This window comes from Macadamia integrifolia, chromosome 1, assembly GCF_013358625.1.
Source record: "Macadamia integrifolia cultivar HAES 741 chromosome 1, SCU_Mint_v3, whole genome shotgun sequence".
NCBI classification, from domain to species: domain Eukaryota; kingdom Viridiplantae; phylum Streptophyta; class Magnoliopsida; order Proteales; family Proteaceae; genus Macadamia; species Macadamia integrifolia.
The window spans coordinates 8,913,054-8,930,501 of NC_056557.1; the positions used below are offsets into that span (position 1 = coordinate 8,913,054).

Genomic DNA, 17,448 nt, shown 5'->3' on the forward strand with positions numbered 1-17,448 from the left:
AAGATGGTTCTAACCTAGATCTAGGTTAGATTTAAGGAATGGAAAGCCATCTTACCTTCTTTGCTCAAGAACTCCTTCAAAACCCCAAAATCACTTCAAATCAACAATACTTCTCCAACCTTGCAAACACTTCTTCAAATCCTTCAAAATCAACACATAGATCATCTATTAAACCTTAGATTCATCATCTCAAGGGGGATTTACAAGACCTCAAGAAACCCTACCCAAATCAAGGGTTTTACTTGGGTATGGTGAAAGTTTAAGGAACATAGCCTTTGCTCACCTCTAAACGTAGATCTAGTGTTGGAGATCACTCTTCCGGTGTCGGAATGAGAAGATCAAGCCTCGGTGCCGCTGAAATCCATCTCTTCTTCCTCTTCCTTCTCTTCTCCTCTTCTTTCCCTTCTTTTCTCTCTCCTCTTTACTCTTCTCACCAAACGTCCGAGTGTCATAAATGAGAAAAGAAAAAGGAAAACATAAATGTTATTTATATTTTCTAAAATAACTAAGTAATCACATGGGTGGGTCACTCAGGTGGGTGGATGCGCCCACCTGTGACCGCCCACCTGAGGGCCAAAACTTGGCCAACAAGTGGGATTTTGACAGAATTCGGCCATCGGCACGAATCTCACTCTTGGCATAAGATGTAATATACGTATGCGCCTTAAGATACGGCTACATACCTGCTTTATCCGTACATGGCCTTATGATATGTGCATATACACGGCTTGGGTACACCCGTCTCCTCTGGCACTGGCTCGGACTTGTCTGGCCAGCCGGTGTTTAAGGTCACCCTTGCCATCATGGTCCATAAGGAACCCGCCTTAACTCTCTCCGATTCGAGTCCTGCATGGTTAAACCGGGTAAACCGTGTAATCAGACCGAGTTTAAGAAATAGGGTATTACACAAACAGTCTAATAGCTCCTTAAACTTGGTCCAACCTTCTACATTCTACTTCTCTCATCCTTACTTTTATGCTTCTTGCAATCTTTGCAAGATGGCCATGAGTCTCATTGATTTAATCTAAAGATTATAACTCGAAAGTGAGGCAATTTTGACTAACATGTCATGAACCACTAAAAGAGGAAATGCAAATAATCAAGTCAATATATACGTCCAAATTGACTTAGACCAAAGGATACATGACATCAAATGAAAGGTCGAGTTTGATATATGATCAATCCATCCAATTCAATTCAATGAAACCTTGTCGCTCACTACTATAATGACATAGGTCGAAGTCTAGTACAACTTTCAAAGTTTTTAGTCCATTAAAAGTAGTTGCCGTATGTATAGGGAAAAAAGAAAGCTACCTAATAATGTGGCCTTTATGATGAGACACAGGGGGCATGCAAATTAATCAATCCACCCCTATGAAACCAAAAATCAAATTAACCCCATCCAATAACAAAACATAAATATTCCATAGCCAGTTTTGCTGACTCCCTTACCCAACCAATCTAATAGCTCCTTTAACTCGGTCCAACCTTGTACCTCTTCTCATCCTTACTTTTATGCTTATTGCAGTCTTTAGTACTCGTTGATTTAATCCAAAGATTAAAACTAGAAAGTGAGGCAATAAGTCCCTATTGACAATAATGGCTTCTATCACAAGTTGCGTAGGTTGCACGGCGCCTTATTGATTTAGTCTAAAGATTGAAACTCAAAAGAGGCAAATTTCAGCAACATGTCATTAACCACTGAAAGAATAAATGCATACAATCAAAACCCATTTATACATCCAAATTGACGAGACCAAGTGACACATAACAATCAAACCCCCAGAAAATGTGACATAACGACAGATGTAAGGTTGAATTTGATATATCCATCCCGTTCAACACGTCCAATTCAGTGAGACCTTATCACTCACAACTTGAAAATGGCAACGTGTTGTGGTGGTGGTGGTGGTGGTTGTTGGTGTGTTTTGGATGTACCACAGGGACTTAAGAGTCAAGTGAGCAACCGATTCCTAATCCACCACAAACCTTCTGTCCAAGATTCTCTTCCTATGTTTAAAATTATTTAACTTTTGAAACTCGAAAAGGCTCAAAGAGTTAAACCTTGCTTTGTCAATACAGCAATTGACTCTTAATTCACCACAAGAAATCTTCTATCCCTACTTCTCTTCCAATGTTCCAATTGGAAGTTTGGAATTTAAAGTCCAACCAAGTGTCTAGGGTAATTAAAGTTACTCAATTACATACAGTTACACCTAACCCGTGTAATCGATCAATCATGAAAAGATTCAGAGACATCTGTTAACACACAGTACTTGAATAAGTGGACCTACACCCGGGGTGCACAAATTACATGAAATGCCAAATTATTACAAGCCATTGGTTGTCACAAAATACATTCCAAGTTGAAAAGAAATCTATGCCATTGGTTGGCACAAAGGGTCAAGCCTTCTATCCCAAATTCTCTTCTTTTAAGTTCCTATGTTTCCCCTACTACTACTAGTAGTGCCCGTTTACAATTACAAGATCTTAGGCCCCCAATTGAAAGTTTCCTTTTTCACATGGACCCACCAAAACTAATGGTCTAAGTAATGAGATGAACGACTTTTAAGGTCTCATTGTTGCTTAGGACTATATTTTAAATATGATACTTCTCTCCAACACATTAGTTTTCATAGAGTAGCCATCTCAACTCAAAATTTCATGGTTTCTGCGTTTGCTTCCCAAAATTTGATCCTAATGGCACTTCAGCTTCTTCTAGTTTTCATTATTCTCCTCTTTGGGAGCTCATTGAGCCTAGTAGAATCAGTCGTCATGAACAAGACAGATCGATTAGCTTTGCTGGATTTCAAGAAACAAATTGATGATCCGTATGGAGCACTAAGTTCTTGGAATGATTCCATCCATTTCTGCAACTGGGTAGGGATCACATGTGGTCATCGGCATCAACAACGGGTTATCATCCTGGATTTACAAGGGAATGGCTTGGGAGGTAACATATCTCCTTCCATTGGGAATCTCACTTTTTTGCATATATTAAACATTGCCAACAATAGCTTCTATGGCAAAATCCCCCAAGAAATTGGTAAGTTGATTCGTCTACGGTCCATTCTTTTTCTGAACAACACTTTCGAAGGAGAAATTCCTACTAGCTTGGCCAACTGCACTCGTCTAAGAGTAATCTACTTCTCTAGGAACAATCTTGTGGGGAAGATTCCAATTGAACTATTTATGTCAATGTCAAAGCTAGAGGTAATTGCTATTTATTCTAATGGATTAACAGGAGAAATACCAGCTTCTTTTGGGAACATTTCCTCTGTGCGAAAAATCACTTTGGGTGAAAATAGACTACAGGGGAGTGTTCCAGAATCCTTTGGTCAGCTAACAAACTTATACTTCCTATCAATTCAGGAAAACAAGTTATCTGGTATATTCCCTGTCTCAATATATAATCTCTCATCTCTTGAAGTTATCTCTCTCACACAAAACCAATTGCATGGGAGCCTTCCACTAGACATAGGCCTCACTCTTCCAAATCTTGTAGAACTATACATTGGAGGGAACCTTTTCTCAGGGAGCATTCCGAATTCCATCTCCAATATTTCAACACTCCAAGCACTTGATCTCGATAGAAACAGTTTTGTTGGACCCATCCCTAATAACTTAGGAAATCTTCAAAACCTTCAATGGTTCAGTATTGCTAAAAATCAGTATGGAATAGAGGCAGTTGGTGAATTGGATTTTGTAAATTCTTTGGTCAATTGTACACAGCTAGAGTTTTTGGATCTAAGCCATAATGGTTTTAAGGGTCGCCTTCCCAAATTTATATTCAATCTTTCAACACAGTTATCAATACTTGGATTGGGAGGTAATAAAATATCAGGAACCATTCCTGTTGGAATTGAAAATCTTGTCAGCTTAACTGAATTGGGCATGGAGCTTAACTTTCTTGAAGGTAATATTCCGTATGATATAGGAAAACTTCAAAAGCTTCAAAGATTATTCTTGGATGGAAATAGACTTTCAGGACAAATACCTTCCTCTATAGGTAATCTCACTCTTTTGTATGAACTCCATATAGACCACAATAATTTAAATGCCAGCATCCCTTTCAGCATTGGAAATTGTCAACAGTTACAGTACCTAACCCTTTTTAGTAATAGCCTCCAAGGCCCAATACCTAAACAACTCTTTCTTATTTCCTCTTTATCAATATCTCTAGACTTATTTAATAATTCTCTGATCGGTTCCTTACCAATAGAAATTGGTAATTTGAAGAGTCTTTCTACAATAGATGTTTCTGAAAACAAATTGTCTGGGGAAATCCCCTACTCTATTGGTGACTGTCATAGTTTGGAACATCTTTCTATGAGGGGTAATTTCTTTGAAGGAACCATTCCTCAATCTTTGACTCTTTTGAAGGGGCTTCAAGATTTAGATCTCTCACACAACAACTTATCAGGGAAAATCCCAAAAGATCTAGAGAAATTTACAGTATTACAGAGTTTGAATTTGTCCTTCAATAATCTTGAGGGGGAGGTACCAATAAAAGGAATCTTTGGAAATGCAAGTGCAATTTTGGTGAAAGGAAATGAAAAGCTTTGTGGGGGAATTGCAGAGCTACGACTACCTAAATGCATCAACCATGGATCTACGAAACAAGAAAAGTCCAACGCTTTTAGAATGATTTTGTCAATCACCGTTGGGGTTCTTGGTTTTCTTTTGATATCTTTCTTTCTTTTCCTTTATTGGATGAGAAAATCAAAAAGTGAACCTCCATCCATATCATTAATTGCTGAACAATTTTTAAGGCTTTCTTACAAAGAGCTCTTCCAAGCTACTGGAGGATTTTCTTCAGCTAATTTCATAGGCTCTGGTAGTTTTGGATCTGTTTACAAAGGGATTATTGACCCCGATGAAACAATTGTCGCAATCAAGGTGCTCAACCTTCAAAATCCAAGAGCTTACAAAAGCTTTACGGCTGAATGTGAAGCATTGAGAAATATCCGGCATCGAAATCTTGTCAAGATTTTAACTTCCTGCTCAAGTCTTGATTTAAAAGGTAAAGATTTCAAAGCCCTTGTTTATGAGTTCATGCCCAATGGGAGTCTAGATGATTGGTTGCATACGCCGATGGAGGTACATAATCATTCAAGGAATTTAAGCTTTATTCAAAGATTAAACATCGCACTTGATGTGGCTTCTGCATTGGATTACCTTCATTATCACTGTTATGCACCAATTGTTCACTGTGACTTGAAGCCAAGCAATGTTCTACTTGACAATGATATGACTGCACATGTTAGTGATTTTGGTTTGGCGAGAATACTTTTAGGACAAAAAGGCGAAAATTCATCACAGACTCAAACTAGTACCAGTGGGATAAAAGGATCTACTGGCTATGTTGCTCCAGGTAACAAACATATTATACGATTTTATTTTGAGTTATCAATATATTAAATTTTTATTTTGTAAATCTAAATTCCCTTTACTAATTTGTTGTTGTCTGTTTCATTCAGAATTCGTTGTAGGGTGTTAAACATGATCCAAATTGTGATTTAAAAAAAAAAAAGTTCTAGATCTAAATATCTTGTTTAGCTGGGGTAATATTTCAATCTAGCTATTATTTGATATTCATTCTACCCAATATATATATATATATATATATATAGCCATATTCTGTTCTGGATAGTTGTTGAGTATATCAACACATTTTTCTATCTTAATAAGAGTGGATCATGGTTTTACCCATATTCACTTCATTTAGGAATTAGTTATACTATAAACGCTTTGGACCCTGATATCTAATTGGATTGAATTTCAGTTGGATTCCTTTTAATATGATCAAAAGAATTATGGTTCCCAGATTGAAGAAGTTACGTACTATGTAATTTGCTACTTTGGAATGCGTGTTATCTATATTTTAGATCGTAATTTCTTGTATTATATGTTAAAAAAAAAATGCAAATCTCTTATTGTTATACTAATAGGGAGATAAATTTCAGAATATAGCATGGATGGAAGGGCGACCATACAAGCAGACGTGTTTAGCTATGGGATCCTTTTATTGGAGATGTTCATTGGAAAAAGACCAACAGATCAAATATTTACTGATGGTTTACATCTTCATAACTTTGCAAAGACAGCTTTACCTGCACATGTGATGCGAATTTTAGATCCAACTCTCCTACCCAAAGAAAAACAAAGTGAAAAAATTGAGGATAAAACTGAAGGTCCTAATCAATGGACAGATCAATTGCAAGATTGTGTGACGTCAATAATTGAAATTGCACTCCAATGCTCTATGGAATCGCCAAGAGAACGTATGAATATGAACGATGTTGTAAGAGGACTACAGTTAATCAAGGGAAAATTTCTTGAAACAAGAATCTCCCAGCATCTACACTGATTAGAAGGTGATTCTTAATTAACTACCTTTGTAGTTATTGTGTTGTTTTGGCCGTTTATTACTAATGATAAAATTGGAAGGAAGGAAAGAAAGTGGCAAACCATGCAGTAGAGGCAGGTTGATCTTGAGTTAGTCCCATATGATACTTAGGTTGGCAAGTGCAAGACTCAATTTGAAACTAACCTGCTCCCGTGCTATATATTAAGGCTATATGAGCACCTGGACAAAGTAATAATATTCTGTACATAGATTTAGGTATCGGTATGGTATTAGTATCGGATGGTACCAAATTAATATCAATTACATATCGGTCACTTTTGTTCTTGCTTATTAAAAAATGGATTTTTTTTACTATTTTACCCATGAAACAGTACAAGTAACCAATCTGGATGGATAGGGTATTTGGTATCAATCTCAGCCGATATCAATACGATATAACTGATACTATACTGATACTTGAAACCGTGGTACTACAATTTGTGATGCTCAAAAAAGTTCTTCCCAAGGTTTGAGAAGACGAAATCGACATTGGGATTGGTCAAGGCCTCAATACTGATCCGGATCAGCCTTGATCAGATGGAATTATCCCTGATTCCCTGGGTTTGATTAATTATTTTTTTTTTTCTGTTGCTGTTTTACCCCTTTATCTGTACCGATTTACTGATACGGTATCTGTCAAGAACCAGAATTGTTCAAGATCGATTCAGGATGATCCGATCGATTCAGGATGATCCGATCCGATTCCTCAGACCATGGTTCTTAGACCTGCTTGATCACTACTGCGCTGAAGTAGAACTGTACGGGCCAACCCGTCAAAAAGTTTGTTAAGCTCTGTTTGCTGTACGGCTTTCCCTTCTTTTTAAAGTAGGATTTCTAATGTTTTGTCATCTACTTCGAGCTTTCGAGTTGCAGCGATGGGGACTGAACCGGAATTGAGTAGCTGGACCGATCTCCTCCACTCATCCACGAAACTTCTCGAAGAAGTTGCTTCCTCTGCTCACTTCCCTCCTTTGCAGGTTCAGTTTGGAGATTCTATAGCTTTCTCATCATCGTCCGCTTTTTCTTTTATGTTATTCGTCTACTCGACTTACACATTGTTGCAGAGAAACTTGGATCAATTGGAAGAATTGTCGAAGAAGCTGGAGGCCAGAACCCTAAGAACTGAAGCCCATACAGAATCCATTGCCGCAACGAGGTAATGCTTAGTTTCTGCTCGTGCAGAGAAAAGAAAAGGGTATTATTTCATTTAGACAGTTATGAAGGTTGGGTTCCACTGTGATTAGTTTGCTTTAAGTTAATTTATGATAACGGACAATGTGGCTGGCCAGAAGAAACTCTGAATCGATTATTCCATCAGCCTAAGATAATTTATAGTTTGGTTGTATAGGATCAGTGTTGCCTTGATATCTGCTGAGTTTCAGCCTTTCTTTGTGTGAGCAGGTTACTTGCACGCGAAGGAATTAAGGTTGAGCAGCTTCCACAGGATCTTAAGTCTTTTGAGTTAAAGGTAAGGTCACTCTGTTACTTTACTATGCTCTTGTTTCACACTTGGTGTTATATATCAACTGAAATGTGTTTAATTGGATTCAAACAGTTCATACCGTACTTGAAATGTAAACCGATTCATGTTGTTTATCAACTGAAATGTCTTTAAATCTTTAATATGATTTGAACATTTCACACTGTACATGAAATGTAAACACTACAGTTAAGATGCATGCCTTTTTGTTCTTAATATTCTTGCATTTTTCACCTTGCACTTCACTGAACTATTAATAGTTTAGCTAGACTTTATGTGCATCTACAAACCATTTACACCCTCCAAATGACGTGTTTCTAGATCTGGATTTTACTTCTGATGGATTATAGTAGTTCTCCTCCTGTATCTTAAGATATTTAAGTTGTGACATAACTTCCACTCGTCCTGAGTCATTCATAGAGACATCTGTGAAAATTTAAAAAAATGTTTTGCCTTTCTACTTTTAAAGACTTGCTTGCTCCACCGGGGCATGGGGGGTGGGTGCCAAGAGAGAAACCATCAACATTTATGATTACATATACTAAACCTTTAGATTTAGCACAATCATTTTCAGTAGACACCTTGCAATTATACGGGGACCATACCAAGATTTCAAACTTTTTGCAGGAGTACAACAATTCAACAGCTGCTGCTTTCCATTACAACACAGGAGCAGTAAGAGGAAAAACTATTTTTATTGACTAAACCACTTAAAATAGAAAGAGCTGTGCCCAATATTTGTTGCTAGTAGAAAGAATATATTTTTATTGGAGAAACCCAGGCAATTAAATATAGAAAGGGAATTTGGAATGAACGTCTATTGCATGATATCAAATTAATTATCTGGGCCAATTGATGAACAGATTGATGGAGAGTGGTTTGCCACCTATTGCTCTCAATTGGAAACAAATACATTGGATTTTACCACTCTAACGACAAGGTAGTGAAGTCACTATTCCATGATCTATCTTCTATATAATATTTAACTGAAAATATTTCATTAATATTCCATTATTATTTTGTTGCCATCCAAATCAAATAGCTTCTTCATCAAGTCCAACAAAAAGCAATTATGGGTCCTTGGTGTCAACAAAACCTTGGAGTCCAAATTATCTCCCAGACCATCAAAACAATTTTTGTCAAGGAGGAGATCCTTACTGTGGGCCTATAAGTATGTGAATTTAATAGGTAACTTCAACCACGTCTATCAAATATCACCATCTGTAGGTGTACTGAAAAAGGTGCTGCAACATATAGGGTAAATTTTGGAGTACTTTCGTATAATTTTGAACATTATAACTTCTCCTTTTGAAAATTTAAATGTAAAATTTATTGCTATGTGGGGAAAACCAAACAAGAGAAATCACAATTAAATAGGCTGGTGCAGCTTAAATATAAATGAATACAAAATGGAGATGCTTTTCTTTCTTTCTCTTTTTTTTTTTTTGGGGGGGGGGGGGGGGGTGGGGGAGAGAGAGGGGGGAGGGGGGGAGGTTTCTATAGAGGAAATCAGCAGACTCAGCCAGAAAATCTGAAAAGGATATCTTTTTGAACACCTTTTGTGAGAAGAGCCAAAAATAACCACTGCCTTTTCTCTCCCTAGGAGGCTCCATGTCTCCAACTCAGTGTCAGGTCAGTAGCACACATGTGAATAAACAAGATTCGCACAACCACATGGTTCTTGTAAAAAAAATGTAAAAGAAGACAATTATCTGTTTTGATAAAACATTTGACCATGTAAATTCACCCTGTGGATAACTTGAGGGACTGGTAATAAGGGGTGCATACTAATTTTCTTCTGATTGCTAAGGAATATATGGATTTGCATCATTTAACATTAGAGAGAAAAACATATAATATGATACAATAGAGGGTTGGCATAGATTCTGTTAGAGCAAGTTGAATGCTTGAAATGTTTTCATTTGTTTTCTACTAGAGGGATAATGTTATTTTTTCACTGGTCATATTCTTCCTGGTTTGATTCTAAATCTGGTCTAGTTTTAAGCTCTGTAAGCTAATTTTTTTGCCAATGATATATTATATAATACAAAATCTAACTTGTACTTCTTTTGATGTCTAAATCTGGTCCCCCAGCCTTGCTTTCTCTCATCACATTACATTTTTTATTTTAATGTCTTTTGTGGCTAGTATTTTCTTGACTTATGTTCATTTTGTTCACTTTTTCTCGAAGACAACATTTGAGGATGTGTTCCCTGCTGAAGCAACGAGTGACGAAGAATATCTGCAGCAGGTAGTAAACTGTTTTCACATTGCATGAAGAATTTTTATTCCTTTCTATTACTGACTTGTGCGATGGGTATAGTTTAGGATTGTTGACTAAAAAGATTTTTATTGTTGTGATTACCCAATGAAACATTTTACCTTCTATGCAACGGGGTACTTTGATCTAGGGACCGAGTATATAACACTGTTTTTCCTTATATCATGTCTTCCTGTGATTTCCGGTAACAAGTAACTTTTTCTTGTTCTACTGGTATGAAGAGAGCCAGGTCACCTCCACCTGTTGGAGAAAATATCCAAGAACAATGGGAGCCGGCGCAATGTGACAATCGTTCCCCACCAACTGAGATGGAGGGCATTAGCGATGAGGATGAAAGCTCACGAGCTCTGTGGTATCGAGGGACTTTACTTCGTGACACCACCTCCCACCTGTGTAACCAGGCATGGAGTGGCAAGGTACTTTAACATTCATCTCAATTTTTTTTTAAAATATGGTATTACAAGGCTTGAATACTACCTTGCCCTTTCCTTAATGCATATTATGTTGTTTTCCTTAATTTTTACTGCTTTACCTTTATTAGCATGTATTTCATTCTTGATCTTCAAATCCTAATGCCTTTTTATTTTTGCTTGATGCATGTGCTTGTCTCCCATATGTTTCTCTTTTTTCTAATGGACCAACTTTTCTCCATATATAGACCCCTGTCCATTTCAAAAAATACGGATCTTGTAAACTTGTCAAAGAGTGGTACGACTCCCTATGTGGCGCTGTCAAAAAGCGTATAAGGGATGCAGGCTTCGAAGATTTTGCCCAATTGGCAACAAGGTCCTCTGACCATACACTCTTACAAGCACTCGTGGAGCGTTGGTGGCCTACCACCCATACGTTCCACCTTCCTTTCGGAGAGATGTCTATCACGCCAATGTGTTTTTACATGTTCACAGGGCTAGGTTTTGGGGGTAAGCCAATTACCCGTCATCCGGATTTGTGGAAGTACAATCCAGATGCCATTGAGGTTATGATCGGTAGGCATCCAGATAAAGACAGAGTGTTAGTGAGTTGGTTCAGGACTATCTGGGAGGGTAGACCGGTGAGTGATGGGTCCTACAAAGCAGTGCATGATCAGCAAGCTCGTTGCTTCATCATGTACATGTTAGGTAACACCCTCTTCAGCAATAGCAGTAACAGGATCTCGATGAGTATGCTTGCGTACTTGGAGGACCTGTCCAGGACTTCTGAGTTTGATTGGGGATCAGCGGGATATGCATATCTGTTACGCAACCTGGACCTACTTGCTCTGGCTCAGACCCAATGCGTGATGGGGGCATGGTTTGTGCCCGAGGTATTATCTCATAGTATTTTTCCATTATTTTTTTTCTACTGTTTTGACGTCCTATTTATTGCCTCTCCATGTTTGTTCTTCCAGTGTTGGTGTTATGAGCTTTTGGGACTCCGGGCTCCCAAGCTAAAGGACTGTACCACCTTGGTTTTCCCAAGAGCCTGCCGTTGGTCCTCCACCAATACTTGGCGCCACTCAGAAGTGAATTCTGTTGAGAAGATACGTGATATGATCAACCGGCTATCGCAGAATGAGGTTTGTTTCCTTATTACTCTCTTCAGTTGATCTCTGAATACTATATTTGCTTGTTTTCTTATATTTCCAGTTTTGCAGATAAATTGGCACCCTTGGGCTAATATTGAAGTAGGGAACCTACGCCGACTTGAAATTGCAAAGAAGCTTGTACAGAAGAGGGTACTGTTTTGTGGTCCATCAGGTTATGCTTGGTACCTTGGTGAGCGAGCATATCGGCAGTGGCCTGGGATTGAGCTTCCATGCATCCCAGAGCGTCCTCCCCGCTTAATGTTAGAGCCTGAACGCCTGTCTAGTCATGACATTCAGAGGGCCCTAAGGGGGATTGATGCCAAACTCTTTGTCAATCGAGAGACATGGGGCAACTACTGCGAATTTATGACGAAGCAGCTTGTATGCGTGGCGTTGACTTCATCAGGCCTTCAGGTCTACTTTAGTATAAAGTCTTATGCTCTTATTGCTAAATTTTATTTCAAACTTTGCCTATAATAATGCACGACCTTTGCCTTTTTTTTTTTTGGCCAGAAGACTTGCCTTCATTGTGATCCCTCTTCTCCAACTCATCCCCCAATGTCAAGTTCAGCCCATCCCCTGTCGTCTAAGGAAACTGATCCCAATAGTAATGCGGGGACCTCCTCTGGGTTGAAAATCCCACCCATGAATGTCCATCTTCCTGGCTACCCAGGATGGAGTTTCTGGGATGGGAGGATCGAGAGACATATCCCCTGCCCTGACACTGTATACGGTGTCCCGATGACTTATGATTATGTAAGCCTCCAGAAAACCCTTCCATTTTACTTTTTCTACATAGATGTGGCAGAATTATCTAATTCAAGTGCTCTCTTTCCAGATTCCGGGCCATCGCTATGATGATTTAATGAGGATGGTGTTTGGTCTCCGGCTTCTACAGATTCACTCCAGCAACCGCATCACTGTGTTGGTAAGTGTAGTTAATTAATCAGTCTTTTTATAGTAGGGAAGAGGTTTTGGTTATATATTGTTGACAGATGCAATGTTGCATATATGTAGGAGCTAGAGAATGCTAGCTACAGGAAAAAAATTAAGGAGCTTAAGCTTGGGAGCGTAGAGGAGGGGAGTGAAGTGGAGGGGAATGAAGAGGAAAACAGTGATTGAGGTAGTTCCTTAAACTAACGCCTGACTTATCTTTCTCTCTTTTCCCCCTTTTTCCTTCTGTCATTTTTCCCATGATTTCATCCCTGCAGCTGAATGTGTCAAATATATTGAGCTATTGAATAAGTTGTCTACTGTTTGCAAGTTCTGGACATCATTTTAAGTTGTGAGCAAGTCTATAGCATTTCGTATCAAAAGGGTGTGTGTGGTACAAAATATACTTATATATAATATTTGTTAACTGCAGCATAAAAAATTATCCGATCTATATAATTCCCAGTTATGTTTCTTTTTTCTTACTGATATTGATTTCTTTATCTGTTTCTGACTTCCTTTTCCTTTTAATGCTTTTGATTGTAAATAGGTCTGTAAGTAGGTCTATTTGTGGACATTCTTCAAGTTGTTCAGGTGGATGATGCTCCTTTTATTAATTTACTGGATATTGTCTTGCAAAGAGAGACATGTATAAACTTTCTGCAGAACTTGGATTTGTGGTACCCATGTGTAGTAAGTTTTGGTTGGGGGAAGATCAGGTCCAATCACAGGATCCAGCCTGACCATTGTGTTAATTGTTTGAAGGCCATGACTACATGCCAGCAGTCTAGATAATTTGTACATTTTTTCAGATAATAGTATCATCCGTCAAGCAGATATTTGTTTAAATAGGTAGGCCATGACTACATACCAGCAGTCTAGATAATTTGTAGATTGGTTCAACTTTTAGTGATGTTGTATAGAGCCAATTCCTATCAAGTTTTTGTATTTTCTTCCCAATTTCCATGTTGGTGAACATAATGTATATGTGAGTTTTTTCTTTGAATGAATCAATGTTCTCGTTAGAAGAGTTCCATGTTATTGAATTGTGACTTGTGCTGGTAATTGATAAGGAGATTGGAGTCTTATAGGATTATTGACAGGTGACTTACTATTACATGAATAGGTTCAATTTAAGTTTTCTCTTCATTGAAGCCTATCATACTCTATTCTTCCACGAGTGCTCGAGTCATTGTATTTGACTGTTTAGATAGAGTTTCCGAGAACTTAACCCAACTTTGAATGGTTCTTTGAGAATATTGTCCTCTCCAGCAAAATTGGTGGATATCTTACTTTTGACTGTCTACTGGCTACACTCTTAATTGGGTTAAGAGGTAAAATGCCTGAAAAGTTTAATAGTTTCTCTCATCGTCGATTTCCAAAATGGAAGAAACAAGGTAATTACATCTAGTGCCATGAATTTTGGAACAAGAGGCCATTCATATAATCCAAAGCTCTTCTTGCAGTATGGGGTCATAAATGCCCATGGGGTCAAGTCCAAATTGTTTGCAATGAGCGGTGAGGTGTAGTGAGCATCCAACGGCTGGGAGGGCCTGGCCATGCACACGAGCCGTTGGATGCTCATTGCACCTCACTGCCTCACTGCAGTCGATTTTGAATACCCCATCAAAGCACCCTCGAGCCCTTCGGTAAAAGAAAGTTCCTTCACTAAGGGTTAAAATGGAAACTGGATCCCTTAATTAATACATGGTGTCTTTCCCTTCTATTGCTCTAATTTGCCTAATTGTCTGGTCATATGTAGACAGATGGATGAGTTGCACTCCCCACACCCAATCTACACTTACATTCATTTTACAGTCAAACTGAATGATAAAAAGAAGAAAATGATGCGCTCCCATGGAAGACCCAATGTCACACCCCGTTCACAAAGAATCGGACCGTTGATCGGGTTCCCTCCGGGTAACCCAAAACCACCAGGATCATCAGATACAATAATCACAGCACAGCAAACCACAAGTAATCAGGAAATATAATATTCTAGTTCAGTGGAAGTCTTGTCATAAATGATTATCTGTAATTCCCCATATACTTTTGATACCCAAATTGTTATACATAGTATAATTACTTGTGGGCCCGTAGGCATGATATTTACACAAGAAATAACAATTTAATTATCGAAAGCACAAAAGGGGAAATATACCAAAAGAAATAGTACAGTCAACAGAATCTGTCACTGTTGCCCTGCAACACAACCCTCACACGGGCAGCCGTCACCATGTTCGAATTCTTCGGGGACCCACCAATCCCCCACTGGGGTTTTGTCAGTGGGACCCAGCATGGGTTCCTCTACAGAGTATCCTGCAAAATCATTTTAAAAAAGTGTGTACACAAGGGGTGAGCTTACTAGCTCAATAAATGGAAAGAAAAACGCACATAAGCAAATGCATTTCAAATGATACTATATACATGAGATTCATTTTTATCTTACTCCACCTAAATAATCATTCTAGGTCATAGGTAACGTGCTACTCACAACCACAGTTCGTGTATGCCCCGGGTCCGAGACGCGTTCTCCATCCCACGATACGCTCATAGGATTGTTGGAGAAGGCCCACCGTGAGCACTAGGAAAAGTAAATCGTGGCCGAATCACAGCAAAAAAATAAATCGTGGCTGACGACCCTCTGAATATATCACCAAGGTTTCCAACTGTCCTAATGATCAGTCAAGCGTACTTCTAAAGACCATGGCGGTCTGCGACCAACGCTTCCCCTCAGTGATAACCCAACCAGTAAACCCCTATTGGGAAGGGTCATAGCACGAGAGTATATGAAAACCTAACCATATGCTCCTACATGAGATAGGACAACTGCATAGTACTTCCGTGTCTCATTCCACGGTGTACCAATGCATTTATATCAAAGCCGACTACGACATCTAATCTAGAAATCCCACATATGATCGGAAAACATCATCATCATAAATCCATCATATGATAAATCCATTCTCAAGAATTCAAGCAAGTAATCATGCATATAGAATTTAGTTACAACATGTTCAATTCTAAATGCATCATTCATTCATCAAATCATATGCATATGAATGGCAATCGAAATGTCAATATAGTCTATGGATGCATAAGATGCCAAAAATACTCCAGAAATTAAGATCAAAGTCCTCTTCCCACTTAACTATTTTCGTAGAAGAATCATTACTCACGGTACAGGTAAGATCCAGAGTGAGAAGATGAGTTTCTCGAAACCTAGCACAGATAAAGGGTTCAGAAATACGTCCAAATCGGCACTATAATTGACGTAGGATATAGACATAATGCGTATAATAGCATGAAGAAGGTTGTTGGTGAGTTTGAGCTCAAAGGGAGCTCATTTTGGCTACAAGTGGGTCATACAGGTAGGTAGGAGAACCTAGTTGTGTAGTCTACCCAGATCGACGGGTCACACTGGCGGGTCAGGCACCCGTCGATCTTACCTGCTGGTAGAACCAGAGGGGTTAGGGGTGACTGGTTGGTCACACCGATGGGTCAGGCATCCGTCGGTCTTACCCGCCGGTAGAACTAGAAGGATCAAGGGTGACTGGTAGGTCACACTGGCTGGTCAGGCACCCGTCAGTCTTACCCGTCGGTTTTCTCAGATTTTACTATTTTCCTTCTTTCTTCCATTCCAACTCTTGGAATCCCAATAAGGTGATATCCACTTCATTTCTCACGCATTATAAGCCTCATCTACATGATTGTACCATGGATCTAAGCCATTAACAAGTTTTGGGGAAAAACAATCGTACTTTCACTTGGAATTATCCCAAATCTTGGAATCCCCTTCCCAAACTCAAATGCCACTTCAATAACCTCCAAATCTTTGTTTCCCTTCTTAAATCCTTCAATGAAATCACACAATAGTTTCATTATTCACTAGATTCGACCACATACACAAAGGGTTTCATCATACCTAAAGGGTTTATGGCATTACTTATCTTAGAGTGTAGATCTCAAGACACCAAACACTATTATGGCGACGGAAAGGTAAGGTGCGGCTTTGGAATCCAAGGGGGAAGCCTCTTCCCAAGTTTTCTTCTTCTTTCTCTTTTCTCCCTCCTCTTTACTCCTCTCACTAACTAGCTGGAATCATAAATGAGGGAGAGAGAGATATAAAGCTATTTATACCCTAGTGTTATAAATATCTTCTAAGGTCTGTTGGGTTTTACCCATTTACGGACCAAAACACATTAAATCGCATTTTCGGGCGGTGTAGCCGATATCATCGGACATATAAGACATTATTACAACGAGGAAGTCAAAACACACGTGCTCATCCAAGCCGGGCATGCTGGGATCCACAATACCCCAACAGGTGGGTCACACTAGTGGATCTGTTCCTATCATTAAAATACCATAGCGTACCTTTCATATTCATACATGGTCTTGTAATATGTGCAAGGGCATGGCTTTGGCGTACTAATCACTTCGGGTACTGGCTCAATCTTATCCGGTTATATTGCATTTGATGTCACCCTTGCCGTCATATACCATAAGGCACTGGCATCAACCCGTTCCGATTCAGACCTTGCAAGACCAACCCGAATCAACCGATCAATAAACCGGAATTAAAGAACAGAGCTCTACACCCAACTAGATCACTTCTCTAACTTAAAATGAAAGGAATATCTAGTGCTAAGTCATAAATGCCACTAGATGCCTTTTCCTCTCATTTGATGAAGTTGGGTGACTTAAGTAGGTAAAGGTGTGAATTGCAGGTCAAAACCATTTACCAAATGGGGGAAAAAACCCGGAAAACAGGGGTACCT

The 17,448-nt window shown here is 38.9% G+C and overlaps 2 protein-coding genes across 7 annotated transcripts; both read left to right on the plus strand.

The window, feature by feature from the left end:
* Positions 1-2,649: 2,649 nt before the first annotated feature.
* LOC122086072 (probable LRR receptor-like serine/threonine-protein kinase At3g47570) lies at positions 2,650-7,189 on the plus strand. Of its 2 annotated transcripts, none has more exons than XM_042654769.1 (3): positions 2,650-5,374; positions 5,967-6,377; positions 7,057-7,189. In XM_042654769.1, the coding sequence occupies exons 1-2, from the start codon at positions 2,665-2,667 to the stop codon at positions 6,368-6,370; spliced, it is 3,114 nt and encodes a 1,037-aa protein (XP_042510703.1). In that variant the 5' UTR covers positions 2,650-2,664; the 3' UTR covers positions 6,371-6,377; positions 7,057-7,189. The 2 variants fall into 2 exon arrangements, with proteins under 2 accessions (XP_042510703.1, XP_042510709.1); XM_042654775.1 differs by having other exon boundaries at positions 7,051-7,179.
* Positions 7,151-13,708, plus strand: LOC122086086. Of its 5 annotated transcripts, XR_006142327.1 has the most exons (13): positions 7,151-7,386; positions 7,474-7,565; positions 7,811-7,877; positions 10,081-10,140; positions 10,392-10,586; positions 10,829-11,473; positions 11,558-11,725; positions 11,804-12,148; positions 12,248-12,490; positions 12,573-12,662; positions 12,752-12,857; positions 12,998-13,052; positions 13,218-13,708. XR_006142327.1 is itself a non-coding variant. In XM_042654813.1 (12 exons), the coding sequence occupies exons 1-11, from the start codon at positions 7,285-7,287 to the stop codon at positions 12,854-12,856; spliced, it is 1,521 nt and encodes a 506-aa protein (XP_042510747.1). In that variant the 5' UTR covers positions 7,151-7,284; the 3' UTR covers position 12,857; positions 13,218-13,708. The 5 variants fall into 5 exon arrangements, 4 of the variants coding, with proteins under 4 accessions (XP_042510747.1, XP_042510720.1, XP_042510740.1 ...); XM_042654813.1 differs by lacking the exons at positions 10,829-11,473; positions 12,998-13,052 and adding an exon at positions 8,753-8,829 and having other exon boundaries at positions 11,581-11,725; XM_042654786.1 differs by lacking the exon at positions 12,998-13,052.
* The last annotated feature ends 3,740 nt before the right edge of the window (positions 13,709-17,448 follow it).